General features: G+C 49.5%; 1 protein-coding gene across 1 annotated transcript; it reads left to right on the forward strand.

Annotated features, from left to right (window-relative positions):
* The first annotated feature begins 7,223 nt into the window (after positions 1 to 7,223).
* LOC135978666 (butyrophilin-like protein 9) lies at positions 7,224 to 10,331 on the forward strand. Its single transcript, XM_065579528.1, has 6 exons — positions 7,224 to 7,359; positions 8,117 to 8,149; positions 8,252 to 8,284; positions 9,063 to 9,083; positions 9,191 to 9,217; positions 10,163 to 10,331. The coding sequence occupies exons 1-6, from the start codon at positions 7,224 to 7,226 to the stop codon at positions 10,261 to 10,263; spliced, it is 351 nt and encodes a 116-aa protein (XP_065435600.1). The 3' UTR covers positions 10,264 to 10,331.
* The last annotated feature ends 1,472 nt before the right edge of the window (positions 10,332 to 11,803 follow it).

Here is an 11,803-nt window from a genome sequence, read left to right on the forward strand (position 1 = left end):
TGCAAAGAGTTACAAAGAGATCTCACAAAATGGGCTGAAATTCACAGATGAAATTCAGTATTGATAAATGCAAAGTAATGACATTGGAAAGTATAATCCTAACTACATACAAAATGATGGAGTTTGTATTAGCTGTTACCACTCAAGAAAGAGATCTTGGAGTCATTGTGAATAGTTCTCTGAAAACATCCACTTAATGTGCAGATGCACTCAAAAAAGTGAACAATGTTAGGAACAATTAGGAAAGGGATAGGTAATAAGACAGAAAATATTACAATGCCACTACATAAATCGCTGGTACGCCCACATCTTGAATACTGCGTGCAGTTCCGGTCATCCCAGCTCAAAAAAATTAGATTGGAAAAAGTACAGAAAAAGACAACAAAAATTATTAAGGGTATAGAACAGCTTTCATATGAGGAGAGATTAAAAAAACTGGGTCTGTTCAGTTTAGAAAAGAGACGAGTAAGGGGGCATATGATAGAATTCTATAAAAGTGGTTTAGAGACAGTGATTAGGGAAGTGTTATTTACCCTTTCCCAAAACACAGGAACCAGGGGTTACCAGGTAAATGATTAGACAGCAGGTTTAACCCAAACAAAAGGAAGTACTTCTTCGACCAATACAGAGTCAACCTGTGGAACTTGTTGCCATGGGATGTTGTGAAGGCCAAAAATATAACTGGGGTCACAAAAGAGCTAGATAAGCTCCTGGAGGACAGGTCCATCAGTGGCCAAGGTAGTCAGGGATTCAACCCCGTGCTCTGGGAGTCCCTAAACCTCTGACTGACAGAAGCTGGGACTGGACGGGGATGGGTCACTGGATACTTGACCTGTTCTGTTCATTCCCACTAAAGCCTCTGGCACTGACCCCTGTTGGAAGACAGGACACTGGACTAGCTGACCCACTGGTCTGGTTGTTCCTATGCTCTTAAGCCCCAGATCACCCACTGACACTTCCCTACAGAGCCCCCCCAGCCTTCAAGCAGGACCAGGAGCCCCTCACACTTAAGACGATAGCTCGTCATCTTAACACAGTCTCCAGCACCCCACAGTCAGGACTGCCTGATGTGAGCCTGTGCGTAATGACAACGGGTTCCAACTGGCTCAGGCCAGATCCTGTGAAAGGTGCAGTTCACCACTGCTAGGGGCTGTAACAACTTGTATTCTCTGTGGATTGACCCACAGGGGACTTTAACTAACATCGCCAGTGGGTTACACAGCTAGTTGCAAAGAACCAAATCTAGTTCAACACGTTCTTGACTCTGATTTACTGTCAGCAGGAAGGAAGATCTCTGCACCTCTCCTCATTTTCTAATCTCTCTGGCTTGCCCTTTCATGAGGTGAGCAGAGTTACATTATTATTATTATTATGGGTGATGTTACAATAGAACTGAAGGCCCTGTTGAGCTCGACGGTGCAGAGACACATGGCACAAGGCCTGAAGGGCTAAATAGATAAGACCAGGGCCGGCTCCAGGCATCAGGCACCCAAGCACATGCTTGGGGTGGCACCTGGTAAGGGGCAGCAGGGGGAGCGCAGCGCGGCATTCCGGGTGGGGGGCGCTCCGGCGGCGCAGCCCGGCGCTCGGCGGGGGGGGCGGCGGTTCTGGCGGCACTCGGCGGGCTCCGGCGGCGCGGAGCTCGGCGAGTGGGGGGGCAACACGGGGCTCGGCGCTCGGGGGAGAGTTCTGGCGGCACGGAGCTCGGCGGGTGGGGGGGCAGCACAGGGCTCGGTGCTCGGGGGGGTCCGGCAGCGAGGAGCTCGGCGGGGGGGGCGGGCAGCACGGGGTTCAGCGCTGGGGGGGGTTCCGGTGGCGCGGAGCTCGGCGGGGGGGCAGCACAGGGCTCGGCGCTCGGGAGGGGGGTTCCGGCGCTCAGCGGGGGGGCGGTGCGGGAGGGCGGTGCTCTGGGGGGGGGTTCCGGTGGCGCTCGGCGGGGGGGCGGCGCGGAGCTCGGCTGGGGGGGGCGGCGGCGCGGCCCGGCGGGGGGCCTCGGGGGGCAGCACCTTTTTTTGCTGCTTGGGGCAGCAAAAAAGCTAGAGCCGGCCCTGGATAAGACAAAGGGTAGAAGGAAGGAAGTATCATTCATCTTGGAGTAGTGTCCCTGTGCATGCTCCACTGCAGGTGTATTCGTGTCCCCTACACCTCTGATCAGAGATTTTAGGAGCCGTGTCCGTTCAGCCCCCACAGACGCTGTCCCTGTCTCGTGTCTCATGCCCTGCAGTAGGGCTATAGAGCGTTGCACGGACAAACTGCCCTCAGCTCCTTCTCAACCGCCTTGACCTGAGACGGAGCCTCAGCAGCCTCCGATTTGAGAATACCTCATCTGTATTTTATTTTCTGTTTCGAGTTATTAGTGTTCATTCATTGCGTTTCAGTCAGTTAGTGTTAATACTCCCCTTCTGCTTCCTTTAAAAAAAAGAAAGAACAATAAAATAATCCCCCCTCTTTATTTTGTTATAAGACTAGCGAACTCCCTGTCCTTAGTTCTTTCTTGTCTCCTCCCTCTGGGGAAGTGAAACCTGGACAAGGTACGCCTGGCTCTTCCAGATTTAAGTGTTGCTTCTCGGCAGGAGAAGTGATTCCAGGCAGTGATGTACATTCCCACTGCATTCGCTGTCCTGGAGAGTCACACATGCCGGCTGTTACTCTGAAACATGCCTTAAAAGTGTACTTTCTGCCTGACATTAAAATCAAGGGCTAGGAATAACCTTGAACTAAAACTATGACTACTAATGATGGAAAGTTCACTCGGATCAGCCTCTGACCCTGGCCCTGGGACCCCCAGGGCCGGCTTTAGGCCAATTCCACCAATTCCCCCGAATCGGGCCCCGTGCTTAAGAGGGCCCCGCGCCCAGTGGCAGGGTCGCCCAGAGTGGGGGGCAAGTGGCAGAGAATCCTTTCCCTGGCTAGAGGCACCTTTTTAATTTTTACTCACCCGGCGGCGCTCCAGGTCTTTGGCAGCGGGTCCTTCACTCGCTCCGGGTCTTTGGTGGCGGGTCCTTCAGTGCCGCCGAAGACCTGGAGCGAGTGAAGGACCCGCCGCCAAAGACTAGGAGCGCGGCCCGGTGAGTACAAGCCCCACGTGTTTTTTTTAACGTGTTTTTTTTTTTTTTAAGTCATCCCTGTCGGGGCCCCGTCGAAACTGTTGGAATCGGGCCCCGCACTTCCTAAAGCCGGCCCTGGGGACCCCCCCCATACAACAGTCCGCAAAGTGGCTGAATCCATCTACTTCCTCGGCTCAACACTCTATGGCAGCTTTGAAGAGGAAACTTTTGGATTCCTCTCAAAAAGCCACAAAAAAGCAGGCTACACGTCATTGGGTAGAGAATCTACCCCAAAGACATGATCCCCAACAAGATCAACCACCTTGGTACTGACTGATCTACAACTGGATACCCACGAGATGACTGGCTCCTCGGGTACTGGTACCACCAGTAAGCCTAAAAACCCAAAGGGCACAGGCTATGGGAGTTCGGTACCATGCGGGGAAAGGGGTGATAGAGAGAGTAACAGCTCCTCTAGCTCATCTCCGATAGAGTGCTCTAGACCCTCGATACCGAGTACTTCAGCTCTGCAGAAGACCAGAACAACACCACTGGCCATTTATCAGAGTGCAAAAGACTCCCACTACTGTTGCCCTTAGGAAAAGGCAATTTCTTACTGCTTCTCTGTCTGGATCTCCTGATCCACGGGAGAAGAACTTTCAGGAACAGGCAGTGAGATTAGACAAAGGGATTACTCCAGTGACTAACATCTCTTCATCCTCTCCTGATGAAGCTGTTATGCCTCCCCCACCAACTTTGGCAAATGACTTCAAACCATTTCAAGACTTCATCAAGAGAGAAGTGGATTCTCTAGTCAAGGTGTTGCAACACAAGCTGCTTGACATCCTACACACTTCATCATCAGCCTGTATTGCACTCACTATTAACGAGACATTGACAGACCCAGCAAAGACTATGTGGCACGGTACATCCCACATGCAAGAGAGCGGATAAAAATATTATGACAGGTTTCAGAGTAGCAGCCGTGTTAGTCTGTATCCGCAAAAAGAACAGGAGTACTTGTGGCACCTTAGAGACTAACACATTTATTAGAGCATAAGCTTTCGTGGACTACAGCCCACTTCTTTGGATGGTATGCATCCGAAGAAGTGGGCTGTAGTCCACGAAAGCTTATGCTCTAATAAATTTGTTAGTCTCTAAGGTGCCACAAGTACTCCTGTTCTTTTTAAAAATATTATGTTCCCGCTAAAGACTCGGATTTTTTATTTCCCACCCATTCCCAAACTCCCTTGTCATCGATGCTGTAAATGAACGTGGCAGACAGCACCGTGCTAAATCAACACCCAATGACAAGAACTTAAAACAACTTGAAAATCATATTCTTAGGTGACCCCACTTCTTCGGGCTGTAATCCACGAAAGCTTATGCTCTAATAAATTTGTTAGTCTCTAAGGTGCCACAAGTACTCCTGTTCTTTGTTCTTTTTTCCACATACCAAAAGACTCTAGAGCCACTTTGCATTCACTGAGAATTTATGCACCGGCACAAAAAAGAAGATATAATAAATCACAGATGACACAGAGATCCCGGCCTGATCAATTTTCTCCCCCCCCAGAGGCATCATGAACCCCAACAGAAGACACAATGACTACAAAAGCGAAGATCAACTGCTCCACAATCATCAACATCACAGCCATCTGCATCTATGCATGAATTTTGATGTGTTATTTGAGGCCCCGAGTTACCACCCCCATTTTAATTTGCTGCAAAAACCCAAACATCACCACTACTTTGGCAATGGCCTTACTCTTTTTAATCAAAACTGGGATCAAGTGGGTTTTGGAGATCATCTCCACAGGATATTTGATCCATTTTACCGCCCTCACTCCTGCCTACCCCTCCCCCCGACCCTCCTCAGGAACCCTTCTCATGAGTAGCTTTTACATCAGGAAACAAGCTATCTTCTGAACCGAGGTGCTATAGTTCCTACTCAACACAGAGGGAAGGGCTTCAACTCCAAGTACTTCCAGATAAAATAAAATAAATTAAAAAATAAAAACACTGATACTGAAAAACAATAGTAATTGGAGACACATTCTGGATCTAAGATCACTCGACAGATTTGTAAAGCTACAGCGCTTCAAGAAGGTTACTTTGGCAGCAATAATCCCCTCTCTGGACCATGGAAACTGGTTCTCGACCCTTGGCCTACAAGATGCTTACTTCCATATCGCGATCCACAGAAGGTTTCTAGTATTCACTCTGGGACAAGACCACTTTCATTGTCTGCACCCAGAGTGTTCTCAAAGGTCCTTTCTATGGTTGTGGTGCTCCTTCGTAAACAAAGAGTGATAATATTCCTGTATCTAGATGATTGCCTGCTCAAGGCATGCTCCTTTGATGATGCTTTGACTCCCCCACAAAAGACTATGGACCTATTCCTCCAACTGGCTCTATAAGTAGACATCCAAAAGACCATATTAACTCCAGTATAACGTCTGGAATTCATAGAGGCCTACCTAGATGGAGCAGAGGCCAAAGCCTTCCTCCAGTTATGCAGGTTCAACACCTTAGATAACTTGATCTCTAAAGGACAGGCCAACCCTCAGACCTTGGTCAGAAATGGTCTTCAACTACTGGGACGCTTGGTGGCAGGCACCTTTGTAATAAATCATGTGAGACTCCACATGTACTGCCTTCAGTGGTGGTTCAGTACAGGATACGTACCAAGCACACACAGCTTAAACAAACTTCTATTGATGCCCTCAACATTCAAAAACTCCCTTGACTTGTGGAAAGAGTCTCACAACGTCTGCTCAGGAGTGCCCTTCACTCAACCACCCCCAGTGTTAATAATGACAACAGACGCATACCTATTGGGATGGGGAGCCCAACTGGACACCCATGCTATTCAAAGGCAAATGGTTCCCCTTCGAATCCACATTGTATATCTACTTACTGGAACTCAGAGCAGTCAGGAAAGCTTGTTCACATTTCTTACCACTGATCGGGGCAAGCATATAAAGATTATAGGCAACATTGCATGTATGTTTTACATAAATCACTAGAGAAGAGCAAGCTCACCTTCCCTTTGTACCAAGGCAGTGAAACTCTGGAACTGGTGCACTCACCACCACATAGAATGGCTTTCGTATGAGGAGAGATTAATAAGACTGAGACTTTTCAGCTTGGGAAAGATACGACTAAGGGGGGATATGATAGAGGTCTATAAAATCATGAGTGGTGTGGAGAAAGTAAATAAGGAAGTGTTATTTACTCCTTCTCATAACACAAGAACAAGGGGCCACCAAATGAAATTAACAGGCAGCAGGTTTAAAACAAACACAAGAAAGTATTTTTTCATGCAAGGCACTGTCAAACTGTGGAACTCCTTGCCAGAGGGTGTTGTGAAGGCCAATATTATAACGGGGTTCAAAAGGGAGCTAGATAGATTCATGGAGGATAGGTCCATCAATGACTATTAGCCAGGACGGGCAGGGATGGTGTCCCTAGCCTCTATTTGCCCGAAGCTGGGATTGGGTGACAGGGGATGGATCACTTGATGATAACCTGTCTGTTCATTCCCTTTGGGGCACCTACCATTGGCCACTGTCAGAGGACAGGCTACTGGGCTGGATGGACTTTTGGTCTGACCCATTGTGGCTGCACCCCATGTGCCATGCCGCCCCCTGAGGCCCCACCCCTGCCCCTTCTCCCTGTGCTCATGCCACCTCTTCTCCCCAAACCCCTGACCTCACACCAACCCTTCCCCCAAACCCAGCATTGTCCCTCCTTCCCCGCAAGACCCCACCTGCTGCTCATGCCTCTCCCCCTTCCCGTCACTTGATCGTACAGATGGCAAAAAGTGGGGGGAGGGCCTGACCCCTTGATCCCCCCTGTTCCGGCACCCCTGCATCCGCTGCTATATTTTATTCCAGTGTCTGATGCTCAGTACTAGACTCGACTCTGAAAGTCCACCCCTCCATTCAGGGCACTGCTGCAGCGTTGCCGAGAGTGGAGCACCCATAGAGACCCACTGAAAGAAGAAGAAAGGGTTACTCACCTTGTGCCGTAACTGTGGTTCTTTGAGATGTGTCCCCCTGTGGGTGCTCCACTACTTGCCCTCCTTCCCCTCTGTTTTGGAGCTCTTACCTATGAGCTCTGTGTAGAGAAGGAACTGGGGGCAGTTTGTCTGCACAGCGCTGTAGTGACCTAATGCCTGGGAGGGGGAGAGCGTATGTGTGGGCCGAACAGAAACGGCTGCCTAAAATCTCCGATGAGAGGCGCAGGGGTGTGAATACACAGAGAGTGGAGCAACACACGTCTCGAAGCACTGCAGTTACTGCACAAGGTGAGTAACCCTTCTTATCCCATTTTCCACTCAGGGAACTGAGGCCCAGAGCGATCAGGGCCCCAGTTCAGCTAGATACAGGTGTAACTTTAAGTGTGTGAATAATCCCATTATTATAAGTCAGACTCTCGCTGTCAGGCATTTTTTCCAGCCCTCAAATCATTTTCGTGGCTCTTTTCTGCATCCTTTCCAGTGTTTCAACGTCTTTTTTCAAATGAGGTCAACCAGTTGTTCAGGCAGCCCCACAGCCAGCTGCACCGGCTGCCAGCCACGGCTGGAGTGGCCCAGGGCAGCTGGCCCCCAGGACCATCTGAGCAGCAGCCGGTGGGGCTGGCCCAGAGACTGCCTGAGCAGTGGTCCCTCGGGCGGCCACAGCAGCTGCTGCTCAGTGGCCCCTGGCAGCTGGTGCCACTGGCCCTGCCCCCTCTCCAGCAGGGCCCCCCCCAAGATTTACTTAGGGGTACTTCTCGTATAAGTCCTGAACTGGTCACAAGCGGTGAATTTTATTGTTTATTGCCCGTGACCTGTCCACAACTTTCTCTAAAAATACCCGTAACTAAATCGTAGCCTTGGGCATGGTACAGGGGTGATTGAGTGAGGGTCTAAGGTCTGTGATGTACTGGAGGTCAGACTACGACCCGTCCGGCCTTAAACTCTATGAAGCTATGATTTTCTGCAAAATAGCAGCTCTTTGCTAGTATTAGAAGAGACCATCACCCACTGGAATCTCACCTCTCTCAATCTCTTCTTTCTTTAGACGATCTGCAATCTAATCTGGAGAAAGAGAGAGGTAAGTTCCTGGGACAAGTTCACCAAACTAACAGTAGGAAATGAATAACCTCGTTAATGCGACAGCATGAAACCTCACCTCTTTCTTCCTTTTCTCTTCCAGAGATTCTGCGCTCTGAGCTGGAGAACGAGAGAGGTAAATGTCTGGGCTCTCAGGAGGCTTGAATGATTTTCTCTCACTGTACATAGTCAGACAGACTTTGGCCTCTGTCTCTGCACTGTCTGTTAGGAGAGGCTCTGGGAACCAAACGGCCGGGGAGCTCTGACTAATCATGGAGCTGGGTAACTGCTCCATAGATAAAGTTGCTGCTCAGTTTCCATCGTAAGCCTGATTTTAGCCCTTCCTCTAAACTACACACACAGGGGAGTGTCCATATCCCAAACTGGTGGGTCTGCCTGGGCCAATGTACCTTTTTGCTACTGAATTTGAAGGAATGGCGGGGTGGGGAGATCCTGATGCCCTGGAAAAAGAGGCTCAGCAGAGTCCTAAAGTATCCAAGCACTCTCTGACTCTTTGAGGCACAAAGTCAATGAGAAGGAGCCAGCTAATGTTGCTGATCCCTGAGTTGAGATCCAGCATCCAGAGCCAAGGTTTAGTGCATTAAACCCTCACTTCCACGTTATCAGGGCCTAGCCCCTCACCAAGCTTCTAGGCACACGGGGGAGTGTGGACACTACACCACAGGTGAGCCCAGCTAGGGCAGGGCATGGGAACCCAGCGAGGGTCAGATGTCAAGAAGGGGGGTGTGATCCATGGAGAGATCTATGAGGATGGAGCTCAGGCCAGGCGACCTGGGCAGAAAGAAGCCAGCAGAGAGCACAGTGGAGGGGGCAAAGTGGTCCTTTAAAGGCACATTCCCTAACCCAGGAGCTGTTGTAGAACTGACTGCACACCCATGTCTCTCTGTTTGCAGGGAAATCCCTGGCTGAACTTGGTAAGTGCCATGTGTCCCCTTCCCACCCTTCCCCCCCATATGACACTGTCCTATGCCAGCAGTCCGTGCTCCGGGGAGTGCTCACCTCTTGGTGTGTTTGATTTCAGGCTGGAGTAAAGTCAGAAAAAATGCAGGTAAGTGAAGCTGGTATGTTAATGTCAGACCCCCTGCACCACTCTGCTGCCCAGCAGATGCACACATGCCAGAAGTCACAGGGAAAGCAGTGTGGTCAATGAAAATGCCAGATTCGTCACAATGCTCACACTTAACTATGGAGTCACAAGCGCTCCAGTGTAACTGCGATAACTCAGAGTGCTCCTAAGGCCGGGAACTTACCCGCTGTCAGTTCACGGGGGTAGGCGCTTACAGGAGTTTGTAATTGTGGGTCAGAGTTGGGGTTTTGCTGGACACGTGTGGTGAATTCTCATGTGTTGTGTTGTTGTTAATTGACTTCATGAACTAGAAGGGATCTAGGAAATTGTGTAAATTACCTTAACTGGCTGCGGGTAATTGTCTTAATGCTTTTTGGACTCTGGTGAAATCTGTTTTTATGGAGTTGTCAATCAGTAGCCCTTTGGCCAATTCAGTTCAAATTTGGTAGAAAAATTCTACCTCAGACCCAGACCAAATCTACCAAATTTGAGTGTGATATGACTCTGTGGGTGTTAGAATAGAGGGCTCCCAGCTCAGGCGTAGATTGGAGACTCAGTTGCGGTCTTAGCTGTGGAGACGTGGTAGCGGCCCCACAGCACAGATTTTGTGGTAGGTGACTACTGAATTCTTGTAATGGTTTGAAATGACGTCCGTGTGTGTAACACCTGAGCTCGCTCCTCACAGGGGCCTCTGTAGAGGTTACAGACAGGCCCAATGGGAGCTAGAGGCATCTCCAGCTCTTTCAGGGGAGCTATTTGCCTCTAGTGCCTGGGAGGAGAGCTGCAGTGACAGGCAGAGAAGCAGGATCCCGGGCGATAGAGGATGGAAATCAGAGAGTGTCCTAGCCAAGACAGAGCTGGGTGGGGGATGGGAAACAGCCCCGATGGGCTGGGCTCTGCCCCTGATGCTCTGCCCCATCTCTGCAGTGAACGTGATTCTGGATCCGGATACGGCTCATCCCAGCCTCGTGGTCTCTGAGAATGGGCGATCTGTGAAATGGAGGGGCCTGCAGCAGGGACGTGACTGACAACCCCGAGAGATTTGACAGTGAAACCTGCATGCTGGGCTTGGAAGGGTTCACCTCGGGGAGACACTCCTGGGAGGTAGACGTCGGGGGTGGGAGGGCTGGGCTGTGGGGGTGGCTGGAGAGTCTGTCAGGAGGAAGGGCTGGATCAGCTTGGCTCCTGAGGAGAGGATCTGGGCCATGGATCAGTGTGGGAGCCATTACCGGGCTTGCACTTCCCCGGATACCCTCCTGCCCCTGACTTGGAGCCCCCGGGAAGATCGGGGTGTATCTAGACTATGAGCAGGGCCTAGTGTCATTTTATCAGCCTGGTACTGAGGCCCCGATCTTCACTTTCACCTCCTCTTTCACTGGGCAGCTCCACCCTTTCTTCTGGGGTCTACTCCCCAATCACACTATGTTCCTGAGATATGGCATCTCTCACTGGTCAGACTTTTTTTGTTCTGTTGTTTTTTCTGAAATGGACTAATTTTTTCATTTTTTAAATATTTTCCATTTTTTTGTTCTTTTCAAAACTTGGAATTTTCCAAAATGAATATTTTCAATTTTGAAAATCCTTCGATTTGACTAAGCTGAGGGCTCAAAATTGGCAAAGCAGAAGAAATCCTGAGTGATGTGTTGTGTAAGACGCTACCTACATAGACTAGAACAGAACTCAATACACAATACATCATAGGACCCCTCCCCCCCAAATAAAAGGTTTAGTTGAAAATTTTGTAATAATGCAAAAAAAAAAATCTCAAGAAAATCCAAATGTTTTCACACACAAAATCTCTTTTTGTAAATTGGCCAAATTTCCCTCAAGATATTTTTGAATGAAAACTTTTGTTCAGCTCTGATTAACACCTGTAATTGCATATAATCAATGAATGTTTCCTGGTTCTTAGTCCTGTAATTATGAACTGACCACCATTGATGAATGGAAGGGGTAAGAACATGAGTCAAACCCTGTCCCAAATAGGGTGACCAGATAGCAAGGGTGAAAAGTCGGGACAGTGGGTGGGGGGTAATGGGCACCTATATGAGAAAAAGCCCCAAATATCGGGACTGTCCCTATAATATTGGGACTTCTGGTCACCCTAGTCCCAAAACATCACATTGTCCCAACTGGATAAAAGGCCTCCAAGAAAGCCGATTCCTAACCACTAACCATGTTCTGTGACATTATTGGTGAAAGAAACGGAGTCAGAGGAATGGCGGGAGCTCGGTTCTCTGGATGAGTGTTGATCATGCGGTTCACAGCATCAGGAAGGCTTATCCTAAACCCAAAATGACAGGTATGTCCTACACCAGCTAAATTTAGAGTTTTAGGCCAGAAGGGACCATGAGATCATCCAGTCCAGACCTCCTCTATATCACAGGCCACCAACACACCCAGCACCCTCACATCAAGCCCACCACCAAAAATTAAACCAAACTATTGCAGCCCACAGGAGACTAGACTATCACGTGCCACAGCCACGGAGCCTCACCCAGCCTGAGCGGAACAAAGCATGGGGGCAAAAACTAGATCAGTCTCGTAATACTTCCCCAGTCTCATAAT

This window comes from Chrysemys picta, unplaced genomic scaffold (assembly GCF_011386835.1).
Source record: "Chrysemys picta bellii isolate R12L10 unplaced genomic scaffold, ASM1138683v2 scaf377, whole genome shotgun sequence".
Classification (NCBI taxonomy): Eukaryota; Metazoa; Chordata; order Testudines; family Emydidae; genus Chrysemys; species Chrysemys picta.

Coding starts and splice junctions, on each gene's coding strand:
- LOC135978666 (XM_065579528.1), top strand. CDS start 7,224: ATGCCTGGGAGGGGGAGAGCGTATGTGTGGGCCGAACAGAAACGGCTG. Junction 8,285..9,062: donor TGAGCTGGAGAACGAGAGAG/GTAAATGTCTGG, acceptor CTCTGTTTGCAG/GGAAATCCCTGGCTGAACTT. Junction 9,218..10,162: donor TAAAGTCAGAAAAAATGCAG/GTAAGTGAAGCT, acceptor CCATCTCTGCAG/TGAACGTGATTCTGGATCCG.